The sequence below is a fragment of the Sander lucioperca genome, chromosome 13 (assembly GCF_008315115.2).
Source record: "Sander lucioperca isolate FBNREF2018 chromosome 13, SLUC_FBN_1.2, whole genome shotgun sequence".
Classification (NCBI taxonomy): Eukaryota; Metazoa; Chordata; class Actinopteri; order Perciformes; family Percidae; genus Sander; species Sander lucioperca.
Window position 1 is genome coordinate 5,186,115 of NC_050185.1, and position 24,017 is coordinate 5,210,131.

The 24,017-nt window shown below is 39.9% G+C and overlaps 1 protein-coding gene across 2 annotated transcripts; it reads left to right on the top strand.

The window, feature by feature from the left end:
* The first annotated feature begins 849 nt into the window (after window positions 1-849).
* Window positions 850-19,747, top strand: c13h21orf91 (chromosome 13 C21orf91 homolog). 2 transcript variants are annotated; one of them, XM_031310728.2, is made up of 6 exons: window positions 850-867; window positions 1,232-1,400; window positions 3,507-3,637; window positions 15,415-15,891; window positions 17,714-17,776; window positions 18,851-19,747. In XM_031310728.2, the coding sequence occupies exons 3-6, from the start codon at window positions 3,511-3,513 to the stop codon at window positions 19,024-19,026; spliced, it is 843 nt and encodes a 280-aa protein (XP_031166588.1). In that variant the 5' UTR covers window positions 850-867; window positions 1,232-1,400; window positions 3,507-3,510; the 3' UTR covers window positions 19,027-19,747. The 2 variants fall into 2 exon arrangements, with proteins under 2 accessions (XP_031166588.1, XP_031166587.1); XM_031310727.2 differs by having other exon boundaries at window positions 853-867; window positions 3,504-3,637.
* The last annotated feature ends 4,270 nt before the right edge of the window (window positions 19,748-24,017 follow it).

The window sequence follows — 24,017 nt, forward strand, 5'->3', positions numbered from 1 at the left end:
TTATCAGTGCATAGATGACAACCTCGGGCAAGGTTGCATATGCTGTACTGTTGTGGCTCTGAATTGGAGACCTACTGACATTTAGTCATTTTAGAATTATAAGACTTTTGATGGCCAGTATAAGAGTTTGCCTAATATCAGACAGAATTCTCACCTCGTTACACTCCATTTCCATCAATCAGTCAACAATGTGGAGTGGGTGGATTCAAAGGTCTGGACCTTAGACTGTAAAAAGTAGGGCTGGACTATAGACTGTATAAAGTAGGGCTGGACTACAGACTGTAAGGTCAGGACCAAGGCAACAACAAAGAACCAAAAAGCATTATGCTGCAATAGTCAGGCTTACATCACCACAAGTGATGGGTTATGTTCCAGTTCTAGCTGTTGTTGTTTATAATGAGAAAATAAAGTAATTTAGAAATGCAGTCCCAAACTCCAATTAAAAAAAAAAAAAAAAAAAAGGTGTTTGTTTTATTAATATGTCTTTGGATGTGGTTCTACTTTTCTGTAGCTGTTTTACCCTTGTCTTTTAGCCTATGTGGAATATGTTTAATGGCTCGATGAAAGCCCAATGCAAATTTCCTACAATGTGGGACAATAAAGTGAATCGTGACAAAGGCACCAGAAGAACAATGTATGCTAAATCAGCTAATCCCAAATAACAATGGCACAGTTACTAGTAAAGATATAGGCCTACTAGTAATTGGCTGTTCCTGGATGTATAGGGGCTTCCCAGAGCCATTTCTCTATCACTCTGGGGCTTCCTATGAGGCTTTCGTCTTTCGCGGGAATACCCCACGTGTGACTTCATGTGAAGGAGAATAAAAACCGAATATGTTGAAGATGGAAGAGTCGTCTGAAATACAGGTCTGCAACCTCATACAATTTATACAACAAGGGGAAAATGCTTTTCTATCACTATATTGTATTGATTACTTTGTATATTTAGGGTATATACCATAAATAGAATTCGTCCTTTCCGAACGATAGAGAAATATTTTTATCATGGTTTTGATGACGCTAGGAAGACTTAACTTAATTCAACCGTAGGGGTAAATTCCCGGATACTGCTCTCAGAGGCGGCTTGTGTAATGAAACCAATCTATTTCCATGAAGTAACTATACGTATTGCCTCGACAAATAATTGATATGTGGTTTGTGTTTTACTAGGGGCAGAGTCGTAGGTAATTTATCTGTTAATGATTCTTGTCACCCCTTAAAAATAAACTAGTGGGTCATTCCGCTGAGAGGGGAAAGAGGTTCCTGTATCTTGCTATGACGCGCTCGCGCTGATGTTTGTGTGTGCTCACTGTGGCGAAGGAGAACCGAGGGGTCCACACAGTACACAAAAGGAATAGCTGTCCGCAGACGCAACGTTAACGCTACTCTTCAAGATAACGGTGAGTTTCACAAAAGTGGTGTCCTGAAGGTGGCACCTTTATTTTGTTGGATACCTCGCTGTTTAACACAGCCAAATAACGGTCACGAATCAGCCAGACTAGAGTAACGTTACTCAGATGATGCCAGTGGGCTGCTAGCTTAACTTCTTGTTAGCAAGCATTTGTTTAACGATATGTACATAAACACTCGGGTTACTGCAACTCCCTTCAGCCGAAATACCATTCCACACAATTTAAGTCAATTAAACTGCTGACAAGGAGAAAAAATGCGTTATGGCCAAGGTTAACTGTATATGAATCCAACGAAATGAAAAGTTTAAGTGAAATCCGAGCCCTGTTATCGTTGTCATCTGGCTATTCTTCACTGTTGAGTGTTTACTAATATAACGCTAGTATTAATATAACGTATTATAGTGTTTTAACTTGCATTTCTTGGATTTGGAGCACTGGAAGCTTGTAGATAGGGATAATATAACCCCCAGCACAGTTAAATAACTCTGTCAAATGTTGTTTCGCTGTGCTGCCTCTGACTTAAAGGGCTTCATGTTCTTAAAAACCGCAGGCAACCAGAGCTCTCAATATGACTCAGAACTGTTATAACCCGCGCTCATTGACCTGTAGCATCCTTGAAATGATTGTTGTAGCATGTCACAATGCAGGGGTGAGAGGGTGTTTGGCTTTTGAAAACTAGTTGCACTAAAAAATGTCTTTCTTTAAATTAATTTGTCTGGTTTTCTTTTCATTTTGTGGCAAAGCTTTGTCCTTATAGTTGTCATGGCCACTGGTGGAATTAATTTCCCCAAGGAAGTCAACAACCTTGAAAACCTTTTTTATTAGCATTGATAAAGTAGGACAAGTTGAATTTTCAAGAGAAACATTAAACTTAACGTTACTATAGTCCCTAGTTTCTCAAATCCAATTAAAAGCATTCTAAATAAAAAAAAACGGTATAGGGTTGTATATTGTGATTAGTGGTTGACAAAATGAGTGATACAGATACCACTACATTGTATCTTGCGGTATGATATTGCCACACTGACACTAATATTACTAAATGTTTTGTGGGGAAACCTACACCAGAGCAGATGTTTATCTTTCTTTTAGTCTTTAGTTGCTTCTGCTTTCTGACAGTTCAAGCTTTTTTAGCAGTTTATGGATGTTATACAGCTGGCCAAATGTGTTTCCCACAGGTAGTTTTGGTTAGTCTTGGGCTTTGGGTAGTTCACATACTGTAAAACCAGAATAGAGTTGCACACATAAGTAATTTTTCTTTTCTCAACTCTCAATCTTTTGAAGTAAATCCTACTTTCCCTACATGTCACCTTTCATAAAACAAAGTCATCATACTTGAACGGTCTTGAAATGTATGCTCTTTTGCCATAGAGAAAACGTTGTTTTAAGATATGACTGCTAATGTTTGGATAGTTGTTTTTGTGCGTGGGTGTCATCAGCTTGGGTTTAACACCATGGGATCAAATAGCATGTTGGCACAGTGATTAGTGAGAGACTGATCGTCCTGTTCAATCTGCTGTGTCAGCAGTTAGCTGTACCATTTAATCAGCTTTTCTGGTAATTTATCGATAACATATAGGACACTGCCTCTTTTCCTGTATTCTGTACCAGAAATAGTGTGTACCAAAATATATTCCCCCTCTGACACTACCGAAAATGCATTTTTAATAGGTTTATTTGAAAATGTTACCCAATTAACAAAAAAAGCTTGGTGGTTTGCAGTCCGTTGGTGGTTTGCAGGTAGTTAGCCATGTGCCCTCTTTGGGGTGGCAGGGGCTCAGTCTGTAGGGCGTTGGGTTGGGAAGCGAAGGTTCAAGTCCCCATACGGACCAAAGTATGGTGGAGGACTGGTAGCTAGAGAGGTGCCAGTTCACCTCCTGGGCACTGCCAAGGTGCTCTCGAACAAGGCACTGAACCCGCCTGTCCATCGACAGCCATTAGTGCATGTATAGGTACTGAGCATGTGTGTGTATTTCACCCCTGTGTGTAATATGTATTCTAACAACAGAGTGAAAACATTGTAATTTCCCTTGCGGGATTAATAAAGTATTCATTATTATTATTATATTCACTGGCTGTTTTTTTTCCCAGAAGCACAATGGATGAAGAGGAGCAGTTTGTGAACATTGATCTGAATGATGACAATATCTGCAGTGTCTGCAAGCTAGAGACGGAAACAGGGACCATGTCTTTCTGCCATGTCTGCTTTGAACTCAGCATTGAAGGTAAGACACAGGATGAGGGGCGACTATTGCTTGTTTTGTTCATTAGAGTGAAGAGCAAACAAAGTGATGTTGAGCTTGCTAATGTTTTAAAGCAACCCGCAGGTTACAGTATGCAGTGTAGCTTCTTACAGATTATTCTTTTATTTTTAACCACAGCACGACCTTTCCATACAGTATTTTTTAACTCCTGAACACCCACACTCAAAGATGTCCTTCTGATGGGATTAGGATTTAATATTCATCTCAATCTCCAGCAGTTTCACATAAAGCGTTTTTCCATTACATGGTACCTGCTCGACTCGCCTCGACTCTACTCGCCTTTTTAGGTTTTCCCTGGTACCTGCCAACAGGTACTTTTTTTAGTATCACCTCCATCGAGGTTCCAAGCGAGCTGAGGCGATACCAAAAGGTGACGTGAAAACCTGCAGACTACTGATTGGTCGGAGAGAATCGTCACTAATCACTGCGTCATCATTGCTAGCGACAGACGGGGGTGTCCTGAACAAAACCGCCATTTTTAAATAGTTTAGCCAGCGGTGTTTTTTTTTTTTTTTTTTTGCTGCCTCCAGCTTCTTTTGAAACTAAATTTGTCTTCTGGCTGTGGCAATAGCCACATGCCGAGAGTCAAAAACAATACACCTTCGACGTTCTGTGTGTGAGTGTCGCAGTTTCCTGCGGCGTCGTTATGATGACGAGCCACGCTTGCCTCACGCATGATGCGGTACTAAATCTGCAGTGGAAAAAGGAGGACGGGGCACCGCGGTCGAGTCGAGCAGAGCTGGTACCAGCAGTGGGTAATTTGATGTGGATAGATCAGCACTGGTTTTAGCTGCCAAGAGTCTCCAGCATTTGAATCACACAATAAATCAGTTTTGCAGAAACATCCAGATTCTTTTTGATCATCAGTTCAGAATATGCACTTGCCACAAGAGGTGCAATACAGCCCCAGAACCTTATTTGTTAATGTCTCATATGATTGCCCTCCACAAACACTTCTTTTATCTTCTCCAGCAACAACATATAGGATATTTGTAGGGGTAATGGGCCTGTAGGACCAAAGCCCTCTTTAAAGCAGGCCATTGTGGTTCTCCCGTTTGATGTGCCACTCTAACTCAAGAGCATGCGTTTGAAGTTTTTTCATCCCTTAATTAATGAGTGGCCTATTTGAAGAAGAATGAGAAATCAGAAGGGATCAGATATGCCTCTCATTTGGCACTCATCTCATAGATCCACAAAGGCTCTTTTCTGCAAGAAGTGTGTGTGTGTGTGTGTGTGTGTGTGTGTGTGTGTGTGTGTGTGTGTGTGTGTGTGTGTGTGTGTGTGTGTGTGTGTGTGTGTGTGTGTGTGTGTGTGTGTGTGTTTATGTCTGCACAGTATGATTGTGTACGACTGGTAAAACGCCGCAATATAGCTGTCTAAGAGCTCCCAGAATGAGTATATAATTCTGTTGACAGCCCATGCATATGCATGAAAGATTTATGTTTATTTTTTTATGGTATAAGGGAACTGAGTATGGGGGTATTGATTAATCACTCTGCTCTTTGTGTGCTGTAAAAGAGTCTTCAGCCACAGTTTCATACAAGTGTTGTTAGAACAGTACTTAACTTAAAGTTGTGTTAGTAAGTGTTTGCAAGTTCATTAATCCCCATTCAGCAGAACAAATAATGTAAATAGGATGCACCCTGGGTTTGCTAGCATGTACAGTACATACAGTAATGTCAAAAGCATAATTATAACTGATATTATAAGACTTTCTAAAACAGCCTTAGTAGAGGAGTGATCAGTGTAATATGTAGCATGTTTCATTTGTTTACACATTTACAGTCATGTGAACAAATTAGGACACCCATGCTAAAGTTGACTAAAAAGAGGAATAAAAAAATCATCTTTAGGAAATTGATCTTAATGCCTTAATTAAAAAAATGAGGAAAAATCCAATCTTTAAGGACACCAATTTCCTTTGTGAATGAATAATGTATCGTTAATAAATAGATGTTCTTCCTTAAAATACAGGGGGCATAAGTAAGTACACCCCTATGTTAAATTCCCATAGAGGCAGGCAGAAGTTCCCTTGGCCTTTGGAATTAAAATAGCCCCACATCATCACATACCGTTCACCATACCTAGAGATTGGCATGGTTTTATTTCAGTTAGCCTGATAGCTGGTTTGATTTGCATTGAGAGATGATTTTATGGAAAGTACCCCATGCCAATCTCTAGGTATGGTGAAGGGGATGTGATGATGTGGGGCTATTTTAATGATGATGATGATAACATAGGGGTGTACTTACTTATGCCCCCTGTATTTTAAGGAAGAACATTTATTTATTTATGATACATTATTCATTCACAAAGGAAATTGGTGTCCGTAAAGGTTGGATTTTTCCTCATTTTTTTAATTAAGACATTAAGATCAATTTCCAAAAGATGATTTTTTTATTCCTCTTTTTAGTCAACTTTAGCATGGGTATCTGTATCTGTATCCCTGCTGTTGCATGTTTTAAAACTATATACAGTTTCAGGTTCACTTTGTATTGTTTCATTTGTAGCTCACTAGCATCCTATTGGGACATATTAGTTACTGAATGTCTTAAAAGAGATAACCAAAACTTTTACGGATATGGTTATTTATCTGGCACATTCCACCAGGCAGCAGTTGCTTGTCTGGTGTCCTTGTTTGCTCCATTTACTGTTTCAGCCAGGATGCTCTGTGCAGGTAGAAAAAAAGTCAGCTGGTGGGGTATTTATGTAAGTGTGTCCCGGTTCCCTAAGCTTTTCATTTTTCAGACAAAACGAAGGCACCCTAGGTACCAGTTGTGTCAGACAAGACTTCTCAAACTGCATCAATACCATTGTGTTCTTCTGGGGGTACAGGTTTTGATATGGCATGTATGTAACTATTAGGGTCTAGGGGAGAAGAGGGGGGTTTGCAGAGCATGCATGTGTTTCTGATGCAGCTCAGCATTTAATTGGTGGGAGGGGAGCTTGCCATCTGAATGTTGCTACTTTAGGCATGGCTCAGTGGAAACTAAGGCCAAGCCGTGTGCCCGCTGACTGCTCATGTAGACTTAATAGCCGTAGTACTCATTCATCTTGTGCATCCTTCGTTAAAGGAGAAGAGAACGAAAGTCTACACAACAGTGTACGAAACATATGAAGGGGAGAAGATGGTCTTTATCTCCCACACAAACACACCTTCCTAATGCCTGCCTGTTCTTAACCACGTCATGCTATCTCAAGGGTGAAGTGCTTCTCCTGAATATTCATTGCCTTCTTGCTATATGCTTGTTTTGAATATTTAATAGAAGCAGAATTGCTTCTTGTTTTTTTCTAAAGAATATACCAACAGTATATTGCGATGTACAAATCGTGGTTGAGTCCTCCATAAAGGTCCTCTGTATTTACTACTCTTCACATGAACTTAGTGTGAACCGTTATCAACTCCATTTATTGCAATAGTTTGGAAAATGTCATCTCCCTAAAGAACATCTACAATGCTCTTTTTCTTTATTAATTGGTGTACAAAAGGCAGTACTTCTAGATACTTTAGATAATACTTATATTACTCATACTTGTTGACTAATTGGTAAAAAAAACATTTGTTCCGGGTGTAAATGTATAAATATAGTACAGTACTGCTTTTCTGCCAAGTGGTGCTGAAGATGAGCCAACGTGATTGTCAAAATATGTCTGTTTAATGTAATCAGTATTGTTTGTAAAGAGAAACAAACGGTTCATGCGGGCATGCAATGAACTGGATTTCTTGAAGTGAACCAGGTAGGTAGTATTTGTTTTCACCCATTATTATAAGGAAAACCCACCCAAGCATATTTGATGTATTGCTGTTTTTATTAAAACCACACAGATTCTGAATGTCCTTGTGAAAGGGGTGCTCCAGTGATTTAGTATTGCACTTCCATAAATCGGGGATTTACAAGATACAGATTAACAAAGGAATGGTGAAAATCGGAGCAGCAGAAGCCGAAATATCTTGTTTTTTAATCCCTAGGATCGAATGACATCATCAGGGTTATTTTTTTTACAAACCTTCTCCTTCCAGAGTCACAAAACAACTGTTTTCACAGGTTGAGTAGCAGTGGAGGGCCCCTGTTTTTTTGTTATTTTTAAAATAATTCTGAACGCATTGTTGTTGGTGGTGTGATGCTCACCAACCACTGGCCACTGCAACGGTGTAGCTTTGTCACGGGAGAGAGCAGGCCCAGTATGAGTTAATTGCTTAATCTTAAGTATTCATTTCCACCCACATCCTCCCTCCGCTCTGCTTGGAGGCTTGCACGACATGGGGGTGTTCAGACATGTCTGTTCTAGCTGCTGACACAGTTTTCACAGTTAAAGTGTACTTACTCAGTACTGTTCATCAACTTAAACACAAACAAGATCCACTAATAATCAAATAATTTGTCATCTCCAGATTTCAATAGATTATATATACTATGTATGGGCTTGGAGCCAGGTGCTTGTGTTGACAGGATGCAGAGTTGTTTATCAGCAAGGCTTCAGCCCACAGTACCACCAGGTGAAGATTGCAGAAGTATGTGAAGGCTGTTTGTGGCAAAAGCATGAGCACAGTTCGACGCAGGATGAATGTTCAGGAAGTGCGGCCTTTGTTGTAGCTCCAAGTGGTTGTTTCCTAAGGAAACTGCTTTGGCCTGTGTGTGCTGCTTCAATCAAAAAAAATACTGAATAGAAATTGTGTCTATTTATATATTGCTCAACGTCTGCCTGACAGGGCATTTCTTCTGTCAGACCTTTCTTTTCTTTTTGCTTACTGCACCATCTGAGCTGTGGACTACACAGCCTTGAGCGTCAACACGGTACAACAGAAAACAAGAGAGCTACTGCAGAGGCCACACCAAGAGCCAGTTCAGCCACTCTCCAATCATTGGTATTCTTCTTCACATGAGTAGGTACATGTGCAAAAGTCATTATAAAGAAATAGCAGGGCCCCTAAAATTAAATTAGCCTATTATCTATTTTTATTAGATGGTTTGGTTAAATACTTGATTCTTATTGGTCAATCACATCATTCTGCTTCTGTTATTTCTCATGCCACTGATCAGCAGATCACAAAGGGAGAGAGAGGGGGGAGGAAACTGGGCTCGCTAACAGCGCTGATGGCATCAGTGCAAACAGAGCATTAGTTAGCTCCATGTTTAGCTCACTCACCTGGGCCACCTGGCTTCCAGTTGGTCCCTGCCGGCCTTCTGGATATTGACAATTTTGTCATTTGAAAGCTGCGAGGCATGTAAAAGTTTGTTTACTCGAAGAAGAAGTATGTTTCATAGCAGAGGTCAGTTACCACTAAAGTTCACAATGCTAACAAGCTCTCTCTCTTCTAAGTTTTTAAACCATCAAAAATGGCCAAATTAATGACAGTATCACATGTTCATCAGACTTTACTGTTTGAATCTGATTGCTCAGTGCAGCATATTTCAAACCAGGCAGACACAGTCTTTTGGTCTTCTCTGGCTCCTTGTCTGACAAGATGTCTGCTGAGCTGCCAGGTTCAAGCCCAGCACCTTTAATCCTTTATCTGCTCACATAATACAGGCAGATATTTTGCTGAGACCTGTTAACATTACCAGCTGGGTTTGGAGTGAGAAAAACAGAACATTCCAACAGGCAGAGGCTGAATGATGCAGCTGGTGCTGATTCTGGTTGCTGCTCTACAGGGGCTATTGTAGCTCATTCATTGTTGGTGAACTCTTCACCCTGGGATGTAGAGATGACTAATTATGTTGCTGCCTGTGGTAGCTGTATGTTGAGCACAGTTGGGGTCCAGAGATTTGCTGAACCTACTGCATGGTCCCGATTATGTACATACTGCTTTCCATGTGAATCTATCATTGGTTTGAATAAATAGCCCCATTTTCAAAGTGTATTCCCTTCATTAGCCTCACAAGTATGTTAATTGTCTCATGGGGTTGATATTTTTTATTGTTTATATGTGTTGTCTAAAATAATTAGCTTGTTCACCACAGGTTTGTGAAGCTCTAAACTAAGGCCGGGTTCACATAGCTTCGGGCACTTCAGTGAAAATTCCTGTCCTGCCATTCTAAATGTAGGCGTAGTGCGGGGGGTTGTGGGGTTAGTGCATTGAGGCCGCGCCGGTGGGGGCTGCAGGATGTGCCGAAAAAACAAAGTTTAGATAGAATCTACTTTTGGTAAAATGCAACCCGATGTCATGCTGCGGTGGCCAATCATGTAACCGGCGATCAGACTTGTTGGTCCGTTTTGAGGCAGTGCGCGACCCATACAGTAAATAGTAATCATCCCTGCCTCTATCCCTGCCAGAAGAAAGTCTTAAAAAACACTATGAGGGTAAAAAACAAATCACAAGCGCTTAACTGCCCAGGAGTTTGTGCAACAACTGATTGTTTCCTGCAAAAAGCTCCAGCACAAAGCACAGTCCCTCCATCTCTTTTCTTTCTCTCTTGTTCCATGAAATGAAGCTGCCTTCAAGTGCGGTCAGAAAACAATAATTGTGAAATAAAGTTTACCTTTGTTCAATAACACAACAGGACGTCACACCAATGGGCCATTTAAGTGACACTCCCACACCGCTTCACAACCCTGCGGCAAATCACCGGAGCGCCTTAGGCTATATCAATGCCCTTACTCATTCACATCATCTAAACCACTGAATGTGATAGCAGAGCAACTACTTCTATAAAGACAATTATTTTCTGCCACCTTGGAGTGATGTACATTGAGGATGTGAATGTCAGACAGCAGCCACTGCAAAGGTAGCCATGTACCATCTCTGTTACACTATCAATTTACCAAAGGTTGACTGTATCTAGTCTACCCTGCCGAACACAAGCAGAGGACAGGGTAGCCTTAACGTATAAGCAAGCTCTTGTTTGTGGTTTAATGTGCGTCTGACTGAAATCAGTTTCATTGAACTGGCTTGTTGGTAGTAACAGCAGTGTTAAGATGCATTTTGCAGTAACCTGTGACTTCTGATACAGGGTTCTTTTATTTGCCAATGTCTATGTTAATAGAGCCTTTGCATAATTGTAACAGTCTGGACCTTGTATACAAGGTTTCCTACATTGTTTGCTATCATGACTAACAATTATGCCTTGATATCTCAAATGTATGATTTAACTTTAAAAAGGGAAATAGTTTACATTGCTCTTCCTAAAAGAATAAGTGTCACTGACTGTACTGTACACAGTTATACACCACATCTGAAGGTAGCTGCCAGTTGGGCTTTTACAAGTACAGAATATTTTTTCAAGGTTAATAACACATACATTTGTTAGTATTTGAACACTGTATACAGTGGCACTCATAAGTCTATGAACCCATACTAAAGACTAAAAAGAGGAATAAAAAAAAATCATCTTTTGGAAATTGATCTTAATGCCTTAATTAAAAAAATGAGGAAAAATCCAACCTTTAAGGACACCAATTTTCTTTGAATGAATAATGTATCGTTAATAAATAAATGTTCTTCCTTAAAATACAGGGGGCATAAGTAAGTACACCCCTATGTTAAATTCCCATAGAGGCAGGCAGATTTTTATTTTTAAAGGCCAGTTATTTCATGGATCCAGGATACTATGCATCCTGATAGAGTTCCCTTGGCCTTTGGAATTAAAATAGCCCCACATCATCACATCCCCTTCACCATACCTAGAGATTGGCATGGGGTACTTTCCATAAAATCATCTCTCAATGCAAATCAAACCAGCTATTAGGATAACTGAAATAAAACCATGCCATGGGTTCATAAACTTATGCCACTGTAAATCATGTTTGTTTCCATTCATAAGTGGCTGGAATTATTTACTTACATTCCATAAAAGATGATTTCCATTGTAAAAGTATTAATTATGTTATGACAGGATTAGCCTGATTTATTATAATTACATTTTTCGATCAATTAGATGTTGTTATGCTAAGTCTGTCACATAATGGTTAACTTTTGTTCTCATTTTTTTATGGGGAATCTCCTTTTCTAATAATTTGGTAAATGAGAACACTGGGAAATGAGAGCGTATAAATAGAGAGCTCTGTTACTATAGGATTCATATATCAAATATAGGCTACACATCAAAGATCATTTGTCGTTAGAAGAATTTTCATACAGTGTGTTCAGTATTTAAGGATTATCACTCCAGTTGCTCATTCCAATTCCAATTGTTTAAACATGTTTGGCATTTAATGACTAGAACTGGGAGCATCGGCATTACTGGTGTTAGTTTGAGAAACTTGGTCTCAGGAGTTTATAGTCTGTGTTGCCTGTGCCTCTTCATCCACCCAAAGCAGCTGAAGCAGGTGGAATAGCTATTGTTGTGTTTCAGTTTGGTAAGTATGGTTTCTTGCAACCGTGTAATGGCATTTGCAGCTAGTCTGTAAGTGCTGTTGCGGAAGGTCTGTGGTGGTTAACAGGTGGTTTGAATTTGGTGTTGGTCATGTGAGCTCTATGTTGGTGTCAAAGTTGGCCCGTGCAGCTGCTGACAACACATACTTCTAAGCTGTGCCATGCAGCTGTGTTTGACACCTTACCACGATGACATCTCTCCCACGTGTCCCAATACCAGTTCTCAACCGTTCATCTCCTCGTAAGTGTTTCAAGGCTCGAGTGTCCTTGCTCAGCACATTCACATACTGTTCAGAGCAAAACCAGAAGTCTGTAGAAGGTTGTTCCAGGGAGCACAACATGCGTCACTTTGTTCATTGCACTTTAATGTAAAACAGAACAGTGTCTGTATTGTGCTCTGCAAACATGCATAAAGGCTACGAACACAATTGTATGCATTGAAGCTTTAGGCAGAGATCTCTTTCCATGACGGAAACCACAAGACCAAGTCTGTAGAGTAGAAGTCTCAGTTAAATATGGGCAACTCTGTAACCACTAAATAGAAAGCAGGACCAGATCAAACAGAGGGATTGTATCTCTCTACAGCCTGAGGATTATTATGCTGTTGCAGTGTTTCCTCTATGTTGATTTGACCGTGGCGGCCCCCCACAGCAACATTTCTGCCCCCCACAGTATCAGAAATAGGGCTGCATTGTTAGAGTGCATGTCGGAGAATAGCGCGGACACACGAGGATAACTAGCCAGTTGAGACCGTGTGTGTACGTCCTTGTGAACTGTAAGTCGTATAACTTATGTTGTCAGTTCATTTAAGCCTGGTCTTGCAAATTTAAATTAACTGGTGATTTTCGATGTTTGTATTCTTCACCTGCCAGCTAAATTGCACGTGGCTGTTGATTCAATAGCGATTGATGAGCGCCCTCGCCCACGTTTGTATTTTAGGTGCATTATTTATATTATATTTATATTATTATTTATATATGGGTGCAGATCTGCCCCCACTGCTAAAAAAAATCCTAAAGGAAACACTGAGTTGAGTTGGAAGAGTTTCTTTGGTTACTTTACAATTATTAGTATTATCCAACCTAACAGGCATCTTTCTACCTCTGAGTTTTAGTGCTGCTCCACCAGTTTCTAAACTTTTCCATACCAAAATTCTTACATTTCCCTTGAAATGACCAAAAGCTTTTGCTATTTTTCTGTTTTCTGAATATAGCATAACCCTTTACTTAATTTGCAGATAAAACATAGTCAAAGATGCTCCCTGTTAAATCCCTGACTTAAGATTTAAGCATACTTATAACATTGTTTTCTTTTCATATCAGGAGTATTATTTTTTGTTTTAAATAACCTGGACCAATTGATTTCTGATTTGATCAAGGCTCTGGCTCTTATGATTTAAGTGGTGTATAATGATGTACATATGCTTTCTGAAACAACTGAAAACAATGAATAACACCAGGGTGTTTATATTTTAAGTCAAACCTAAGCATGCGTCTGTGCTTTGTCTCTTGTTTCACTAAATGACAGACTTGACTCATTGGTCGCCAGTGTTGTGCTTAATGTCTCTAGCTGTCACAGCTGAACAATGTGGATTCACCTCCAGTGAAGTGTGTGTGTGTGTGTGTGTGTGTGTGTGTGTGTGTGTGTGTGTGTGTGTGTGTGTGTGTGTGTGTGTGTGTGTGTGTGTGTGTGTGTGTGTGTGTGTGTGTGTGTGTGTGTGTGTGTGTGTGCGTGTGTGTGTGTGCGTGCCTGCCTATGCTCGTGTGCTGCCATGAAAGACCCTAGTGCTAAGCTGCTTAGCTGGAGTGAGGTCTTTGGCTGGTAGTGCACTGGCCTGGTTGTGGGCCAATGATTTTTCTGCTAGGCAAGTGGTAGTCAGTGTATTGTTATGGAAGTCTAAGGACTGAGACAGATCAGATTATACCATGGCTGTCTCTCTTTGATAGCCAGAAAGCTTCTGCAGCTATTAGTAAAGCATCTGGAGGTTTATTGGCCAATCAACAGGTATATCTTCTCACACATGATGCCTTATAGTTCCCTTACAAGACTAATCTCTTGTAAAGATGTTTTCTAGGCACTCAGGTCTGACCACAAATGCAAGCGCTAAGAATAGACCTTCCTATGTTCTGAGGCATATAAGATATACCTACTGACCCACGTTAGGTATGGACTATTTGCTTTGATCCTGCAGGCATACAGCAAGCTTTCAAAAGACATGTAGGGAAATGACATGTGACAGAAATATCACAAGACATTTGTCTTTACAACAAATTGGTACTTAAAGGAGGTTTTACATGTGTGCGTGCGTGCATGTGTGTGACTTTAATAAAGGCCCTGCAGACCACACTAAACATGAGGGCTCTGTGTAGTAATGTCCTTGTGCTAATGTTCCTGTGCTCATATGTCTGCTGGTAAAGCGCTGAGAGATGCATGCCAGGTAAACTTACCCAAGTGAGCTCTTTAATCTATGGACAACAGTGATTAATCTCCTCACCCCAGGCTCCAACACGGACGTCTGTGTGCTGAGAAATGCAGGCTGTGAGGAGAAGGCCATCACTATCTCTTGCACACACAGTTTTCACTTTCGTTCTCTTTCACCTTCAGCCTCCCTTTGTTTATCAAGATCTGGCCCATTTTACTCAGCGGTTAGTTCCTCCGTGCATGCTAAAATGGTTCCAATGTGACCTGTTTCTGACCGGATCCAGTAAGCACTTGTTCTTCCTATAGAGGTACTTCCAAGGAATGTAGTCTTAATTATATAAAACATCAGCCCACGTACTGAAGTTCTTATCCTGCTTCCTTTTAGACCAGAAAGGTCTGGGACCCAGGTTAAAACTGGCTCATATATAAATACTTAGGTCTTTTGTATGTTTTTACACAAACAATTATTTTCTTATAACAATAAGAAAATAATTTGCATCTTTCTTGTTGTTTGACAAGTACAGGTATATTAAAAAACTGATCATTTGATTTGAATGAAATGCTGCTTCATGTGGACAGAGACACTCGGTGCACCTTCCTCCCTTCTGTTGCCTAGTAAAAATGTTCAAAATATGCTTTATGTGTTTGCATTGAGACTGTGTTAATCTGTTATCCCTGCTATCTCAACGCTCTCCTGGCTAATCCACTGCCCACTAAGCAGCTTTCACAGAGAGATTGCGATAGGTCAATCTGCTAGTTTAGCTTGCTTTCATACTGGTTTACTTTTTTGCTGTGGCAATAGGTCAGTACTGTTGTTGTTCACTTGTTGAGATCACTGCTTTATTTCTTGTCAACTATTTTATAATCAATCTTTTATGGATAAAGGACCCTGCATCTTGGAGTTCACTGTAACACTCATAACATTGCCAAACGGTTTGTGTGGCTGTAGCCTTCAGTTGTATTGTACCTATTGGCTCATTGCTTTCTTTCTGTATGAATGCAGGTGTCTCCTCTGCTACCTTGTTGCACTCAAAGTCCTTGCGCGGCCACAGAGACTGCTTTGAGAAATGCCACCTCATCGCCAACCAGAAGCTGTCACGTTCCAAGGTCTCCCAAAGTGCCTACGAGGGCATGAAGCTGGCCTTCAGCCAGAAATTGAACCGCATCATCCAGTATGCCCAGAACAAAGACTCTGTCTCCTCCAATGGCCCCAGCAGACGAGGGGCCAAGCTTCTTTGTTACAGCCAGCAGAGTGACCGCAAGCTGCTGCCCCAGTCGGATGCCCAGGTGCCCCGCTACACGCCCTGCTGGGACAGGGGCAAGGCAACAGGGCTGCCTGATTACACCATGGGGATGTTGGAGTGCCACACAGTGGAAGAGCTGGTGCAATCCGATAGCTGGAAAGGTCTACACAGCCGGAACCAATTGTCAGGAGGAGGTCAGAGACAGCACAGGCACCTGGGCCACAGCAGAGAGGAATGTGAGCACATTTAAGTAGTAACTTCAGTTTTATCTGTGTGCAATTGATGCAGCAGTGGAAGGTTTGATTTTTTTTAGTTTTTCTTCTTTTGAAGGAAGAATAGTGTCGACAATATGTCTACAGAAATGTGTTCTCTGTGCCTTTCTTCTCTCTGACTCTCTTCTCTCTGTCTTAACTTACATGTTCAGTGTGATCTCTGCAATTTCTAAAGCCTCTGAACATGTATTAGTTCAGAGGCAGCAGACAAAACAGTAAGACAGGAATAGAAAATTGAGTCTTTTTTTATCTGAATGTATTTTATTGAGCCAAAAATTATTGTACAGACAGTACCATAGTCAAATCAGTGCTCATTTTTGTAGGAAAGTGGAAGTAAGATTATAATCATTAATCTGTATAAAACATTTGGTACATAATTTAAACAAACGGAGCAAAAAGAAACATAAAATAAACACAAGAGACCTTCATTTCCCCATACCCTTCCCATTCCTCAACCTACTAGTCTTACTCATCCAACTCACTAAAGAGATACAACATATGCACATATGTATTCTACAACTTTCACTGTGACAGGTATGGCACAAAGAGCTGCCAAGCTAGTTTGTCCTTCAATAGAAAATACATTCTTACTTGGTCTGTCTCTTTGCTGAGACGATCTGAGTCTTCCACTGGTCCCTATTTAAAATGCTGTGCTTTTAAATTAAAGTGCCCATATTATGAAAAAATCACTTTTTCTGGGATTTGGGGTGTTATGTTGTGTCTCTGGTGCTTCCACACACATACAAACTTTGAAAAAAATCCACCCATGGTGTTTAGAGTGAGATACAGTTTCTGAATGTGTCCTGCCTTCAGTCTCTGGATGAGCTGCTCAAAATCGGCACGGCTTGTGACGTCACAAGCCGAAACGAGCAGGCTAACCGCAACCATTAGCTCGTAGCGTTAGCATGCTAACGCTAGCATGCTACCTCGTTCTCAATAGCAAAGCACTGCTACAACACACACAAGTTCACCATAATCTACAAAAGAACTACTTACATGTGCACCCTCATTTTGAAGTCTCCCAGCTAATCCTGCCTTGTAACTGACCGTAAACCTATTCTGGTACAACCTTAAAATACAATTATGAACCTGAAAATGAGCATAATATGGCTGCTTTAAGGTATTTTACATGTATACAGTTTGCACATATTTGTTTGCATATCTTATATATCTTGAGCTTAGATATTCCTGTATACAGTATGCCGGTATTGGCTATTAACTTTAAATGTCATTTCTAATACTACTTCTACTTACATAAACAGCAAAACCTTTTATTTTGGTTTGTAGTAAGAGACCAAGAAAGAAGAAGGAAAGCGAGGGAGTGATGGAAGAAGACAACATGTTAAACCACTGTTCTCCTCCTGCTCTCTGTGATCACCTATACAGTACCTTTATTTGAATGCAGCCAAATTCACTATATAGTTGTATTCATTAACATATTGTTCTGTTTTTGTTGTGAGACAACAGGATGAGTCTGAAATCTGACCGCGACTCAAAAATACTATGTTGATCACTCTCAGCAGTCATTGCCAAGCTGCTGAGCTACAGATGCAGAAAAAAATTACTTTACAATCACGGCAGTGTCACACAAAATAAGTCAAAATACAGGTTATTAATGCCTAATTAAAGCATTAATGACAGCAGCTGTGCTGTGAGATCAGCTATATTGACCTTTTAAAATTTAACAACTTTTATTATAAATGTGTCTGAAGACATATCCAGTGACGGAGCTCAGTCAGATGCATGTAGTCCTTACACTGTCTAATCAAAACTGTTTTTCTTTTAGTGACTAAAATGAGTGTGGACGAACTCCATCAGCTGAACTCCCAGCTACTGATGCAGATTCAAAGTATGTGTTTTTTTCTGGCATTCTGTGTTAAGTTGTGCAATACAGCAGATTGAAGGGAAAACAACCCTTGGCATAAAGTTCAAGCATTTTAATCATCAAAATTTAAAACAGAACGGTCTTTTTTGTCATCTTATCTGCAATGATTATCTGTAATAAATCCCCATATTAGATTCTTGTTGCCCTCAGGAAAAAGGCTGTATTAGTAGAAAGTGTTGTGACTTGCAGCATACGCAGACTGAATAAAGCAGGGGCTAATATAGACTGGAAGGCTTCTCTAGTCAACACATTATCTCCTTCCATGTGACCAGCTGTGTTGAATGGGGCCCTGTGTTGTGTTTGCTCATGCATTCCCTGACTGTCTGTCCACTCCAGTCTTTATCAGTTAGACCTATTGTTTGCTACACACAGTAACAGCTAAGCTACACACATTTCTTCTCAAGCAAGTTTAAATTTGACCTCCATATGGTCAAGTACCCACTAGACCATGGCGAGGCAAATGTAGCAGTGTCATAGAGAGTTTTGGCACACGTCTTTTTAATAGACCCCCCCCCCATCATCATTACATATTCTTCATATCATCTTCAGTCTTCTGTTGTTAGTGATTAAATGAGCCAGGTTGTCTCTCTGGCCAGTGTCTAGAGGGAAAAGACATGAGCTCATGTGAGATGTCCTCTGATGAAGTGAAGTTTCGTGGGTGTCTGGCCTACACAGTCAGCAGTCAGTTCCACATATTTTCATGACTGTACTCAAAACAGATGGGGAGGTCATTGCTCCTATATTATTTAGGAGCAATGCCCAAGATTTGTATGATGTAAAGAATTATTTTCTATTAAAAATGTTTCCATGTCCATAAACTTGTTTTAAATTAGTGTTCCTCAGCTGACACACTGACATCCTTGACTGAAGGTCATTTTTTGGTCATGTTGTCTTTGCTCTCTGCTCCTTCAGTAATCAGTATTACTTAACTTTCTTTGTCTCACTTGTTTGCCACGGATTCCCATTTTTTGTCTCTCTCTCTCTCTCTCTCTCTCTCTCTCTCTCTCTCTCTCTCTCTCTCTCTCTCTCTCTCCACAGAGGTCTTTGAGGAGCTGACTGGGGTAGTGCAGGAAAAAGACTCGTTGGCGTCGGAGCTGCACGTGCGTCACATCGCCATCGAGCAGCTCTTTAAGAACTGTGCCAAACTGCCCTGGCTGCACATTAGCAGGGCCGGGGTCAAGGCCAGCAGCAGCAGCAGCGGCCCTGTGGAGTGAGGTGGGGCTTCTGTTCTGTCTCTGCAGCTGTCCAGGAAGCTAGACAAACACTTCAAAGAGCCTTTATGTATATTGAGTGACTTTTACGACGCTAAGGTGACGTTGAGTTGTTAGATCTGCTTTAGAGCAGCATTTAGGGCTGGGTTGACATGGCCTCTGTTCTCGTGGTTGCAGTGATGATGCAAGGATTAATGGTGGTTTGCGGTACAAAACAAATTGCTGGTCTGGCATGCGGCCTGAATCCCACCCATCTCATGTAGCCAGGATGCATGTTAATACCAAGTGGAATGGGGCTCAGAGTTTCCTGGCCCCGGTACACGGTGAGGACGTGTTCATATTGGGCATGATCCATATAGAACATCTCTTAAGATTTACCTTAATATAGACTGAACAACAGTTTGTTGGCATACTTTTACAGAAACGATTGCGGTTTTTCTTTTATTTTGTTTAGTTTGCTGTTGAACATTTCTGTTTCAGTTGTTTTCATTTTCTGTAGATACATTTTCAAGTTCTTTTTTTTTACCTTCCCATGTCAGACGTGGATATTCAAATATGGGTTTTAGCACTGCTTAATACTCCTCTATATGTTATCTGATGGTTCTCTGTAGAAAGTGGTGAAGTACAGTATTTTATAACGTAGCTTGGTGCAGAATACTTGATGCAGATTAGCTGGATGATGTCTGTCGTATTTATAGCACCAGCCACTGCCAGCAGTAGTGTCTGATTACTACGACGGAGCATTAGGGCCACATCAAAGAAAAAAAAATAAGGAGGAAGATATTTTTTGAATTTATTTTTGCATTTCGAGAATAAAGTCGAAATGTCGAGAATAAAGTCAACATGACGATAATAAAGTTGAAATACTTTTTCAAGAATAAAGTTGAAATACTTTTTCGAGAATAAAGTCGAAATGTCGAGAATAAAGTCAACATGACGATAATAAAGTTGAAATACTTTTTCGAGAATAAAGTCAACATGACGAGAATAAAGTTGAACTATACCATTTCGAGAATAATGTTGAAATGTCGAGAATAAATTCAACTCCTTTATCACTTAATAGAGCGACTGTCCGCCATGCCAGCTGCCATGTAGGAAACATCATAGATATGGGTTACGTCCTTGGAGTGCCGCGCTCGCCTGAGCTCCACTCCATCAGGATCAGACAAATCAATTGTCTTATTGTGTCTTGTGATACATCATATGCGTAGGTGTAACCATCAATACCCTCGCATCTGTCCATTACAAGCTATTTCAGTTGGCCACCTCTTCCAAGTTTGTGTGGTTTCTCCTTCTGAACAGACGCAATTTTCGGCACAATCTCTTCAAATTCCTAATACTTATCATCATACTGTGTTTATGTGCTAAAAGAGAAAGAGTTCATGCATTTTGTAGAATACTATAGGGTCCGTGATAGGTAATATAGCTAGTAGTTTGGTTTATTCTCAAAAGTCCGACTTGATTCTTGAAATATCAAGTTTTTTCTCGACATGTCGACTTTATTCTCGACATTTCGACTTTATTCTCGAAAAAGTATTTCAACTTTATTCTCGTTATGTTGACTTTATTCTCGACATTTCGACTTTATTCTCGACATTTATACTTTATTCTCGAAAAAGTATTTCAACTTTATTCTCGTCATGTTGACTTTATTCTCGAAAAAGTATTTCAACTTTATTCTCGTCATGTTGACTTTATTCTCGACATTTCGACTTTATTCTCGACATTTCGACTTTATTCTCGACATTTCGACTTTATTCTCAAAATGCAAAATAAATAACACATCTTCCTCCTTAATTTTTTTCCCTTGATGTGGCCCTAATGCTCCGTCGTAGATTACTGCTTTAGATTACTGCTTTAATGTAAAGCATGAACAAGGTTTTAGCTTTTTCTTGCAGCTGCACACTGGCAATATAATGGTATGAAACACCCGTTTTTGACTTGCCTTCAAAGTGCCCTAATATGACTTGATAGTTTATGAAAACTGTGGCGATCAGACCGATTCAACAGTAAAAAAAGAAAAAGGAAAAAAAGTGCAAGACAACACCCTTAAGTACCCTATAGCATCTCTGCAACAAAGACCAATCAAAGTGTGAATGTTAAAAACCGGCTATACTAGCTTTGCAGGGTTTCATTTGTGTGGGTGATAACTATTTTGGAAGTGTCCATAAACCAATACTTTGTAACAGCTGGTTGGCAAGCAGCAATTGGAAATATCAGTTAATATACCCGTGGCTTAAAGTGATAGGTATTTTGTTTTTAGTTCAACGATTTTTTAGCACAGAGCTGTCTGTTATATAGCTGTGAAGCACAAGTCGTAGGTATGGCTATACACTGAACGAGGGCTATCGGAAGAAGAAAGGTTTAACTATTGGAAAAAAGAATCCAGCTGCCAAACCAAAGTCCGTATTTGTTCTGTATCACACGTGAAGTATAAGCATTTGACTATTTTCCATTAGCTGAGGAAGATGCAATACCAAACTGATTTCAAATGTATGTTGCTTTTGTGGTTTACTCTGTTTGGTTCAGTGTGTGTAATAATGAACCATAGATTTTTTTTCTCTAACAGTGTTGATGTGGAAATGAATTGTTTTCAAGGACACACAGCGTATGTTATATGATTTGTTTTATTTACAGCTTTCCTTTTTCTTTAATGTGCGGTGTTAACTGTTGTTGCCCTCTCTCCTGTACTGATGTGTGAGAGCTAAGTTGATGTCACAGCAATACAAACAGGATAGCTAGGTTGACTGTGCCTCTTGAGGTCCCTGACTATTGAACAAAAGGAGACATAGGGGATGGTATTAACAGTCATGTTCAGGAACCCTATGCAAGAAAGAAACAAATAAATCCGAAGCCTTATTAAATAGGAAATATCTAAAAGAATATTGGTTATCTGAGTTTTCCTCAGAGGAGTCTGAGTTACTCGAGTATAATAAAGCTGGGGAAAGACAAGGTTATATTCAGATTAATGTTTAGAAAAACTCTTTTTTCACCATCTCTTTTGCTCTCTTTGTAAGAGATTCAATGAATTCGACCCCTTTTAGGGTTTCAAGTTAAAGGTTTTAGCTCCATTTTAAGCTCATGTCTTGATTTCTTTGGATAACTGTATGCTTGTGCTTGAGTGTATTCAGATAATGGTCCTTAATGTAAGTCACTCAATCTTCAGTTGTATGTTTTTTATGTGTGTTTTAATTATGAATGCTGTGTCTTTTTGTATACTGTGGAAACATGCCTGGGCTTATGCCTCTACACAGCAGAAAATCCAGACTGCCTGGATTTGGTTGTCTCATTATCTTTTACTGGAGATGTAGGCATACCTGTTACACTTCCCTTGGACTTGGCTCTTCCTTCATTTGTTTTCTAATGTTGCGCAAGGCTGCATTTGTGTTGTGTGATGATTCTATTTATTGTGTGTGTTCATGGACCTTACACATGCTGTGTGATTTGTGCTTAAGTGACAGTTTGTATCTTTTTGTAAAATATTTCAATAAAATTATTTTTACTACATACTGTGATATGCTGGAGTTTTCCCGATTGTGGCCTCGGCTGCGGGGATAAGAACGGTGGTATGATTGATATTCACATTATTATAAAGGAATGTGCCAGCCACTAAATGACTACTTCTCCACATGGGGATTGACAAAAAATGTAAAAAGAGAACAGCAGCAACTCCCCCGAATCAACTGCAACAACTTATGTTCAAAAATACTGAAGCATTTTAACATATCTTTGTCAAAAGCTTGAATAATGTAGCCACCCATATTTCAGTTCATTTATGATTGGCTGATTAGCACCAGGTGTGCTGACATCGTGGTTTTACTGGCATTGTAAACTGTATAAAGTGAAATGTTGGCCTTACAGTATATACAGTCATGCGTTACATTAACGCACACCTTTACTATCTCCTCACATGCACATATTCTTTGTACTTTATACTGTGAACATTTGCACACCCCCAGTCAATATTCTGCACATTCCTGGACAAAACTGTACAGCTCTTCCAGCATTTCCTATATATTTTTTACATTTTCTATTGTAAATGTTTCTATTTTATATAATGTCTCCTGAATTTCGCACTGTTTATTGTTGTGCACCAAATCTCCAAGACAAATTCCTTGTATCTGCAAACCTACTTGGCAATAAAACCCTTTCTGATTATTGTGATGCACATTTAAGAATCAAACTGATACTGTGATTGATACTATTGTAAACGGGCAACGCAAAACATGACTGCAGGCACTGAATACGTGCTAAATCCACCATCATTTAACCTGATTATGACCTAGTTGTTGACTTATTGGATTTATATTTACAGATGGACTGCACAATTATAACTAGACTGTTCACTGTGTATTGTGTGGTAGATGGAGGTTGGGTTCCCCCTTGTGGACTAAATGTGTTTATACGTGAGCCTAGTAGTTGTAATGAGAGTTATTTCTGGGTAACGATGCACCCTGCTATATGTTTAACTTTTTAAGGATTGCGTAGCCCCCCCCCCCTCCATTTACAAGGTTACAAGGTTTTGTTATATGTCATTCTACAACAGGGATGCAAAGCGAAATGGGAGTTGTAGTCCCTTCATGCTACACAAGAAGAAGAAGAAAACAGCAGATACTTCTGTATCTCTTGCCAGACTACAGCAGGGTGAACAGACTGTAGCTATGGTGGGTATTGTCTTTTAACATCGGTTGGACTCTGTGCAGGCCGCTCCCCTCACCAATACCACTGATATATTCTGATGTACGTGTTGTTATTTATTTATATATATGTGTGATGGCGGGGAGTAGAGATGGCATCCTCTGTGGATCTGTTGGCTCTGTATGTAAACTGGTGAGGGTCCAACACAATGTTCTGACTATTATAATTGCAAGTTGCCAGTTGACATTAGGCTAGTTGTTATAAAAACTTGAGAATTAGTTGTAAAGGCTTAGCATAGTTATGAAAACGTGATAGTAGTAGTAGATAATTAGTTGGAGGGACAAGTTATTTTTGTA

Bases quoted from the DNA above. Each gene is read 5' to 3' on its own strand.
- c13h21orf91 (XM_031310728.2), top strand. From the start codon at position 3,511: ATGGATGAAGAGGAGCAGTTTGTGAACATTGATCTGAATGATGACAAT. The intron at 3,638-15,414 runs GTAAGACACAGG...GTATGAATGCAG, and splicing joins CTTTGAACTCAGCATTGAAG to GTGTCTCCTCTGCTACCTTG. The intron at 15,892-17,713 runs GTGAGCACATTT...TTTTTCTTTTAG, and splicing joins GGGCCACAGCAGAGAGGAAT to TGACTAAAATGAGTGTGGAC.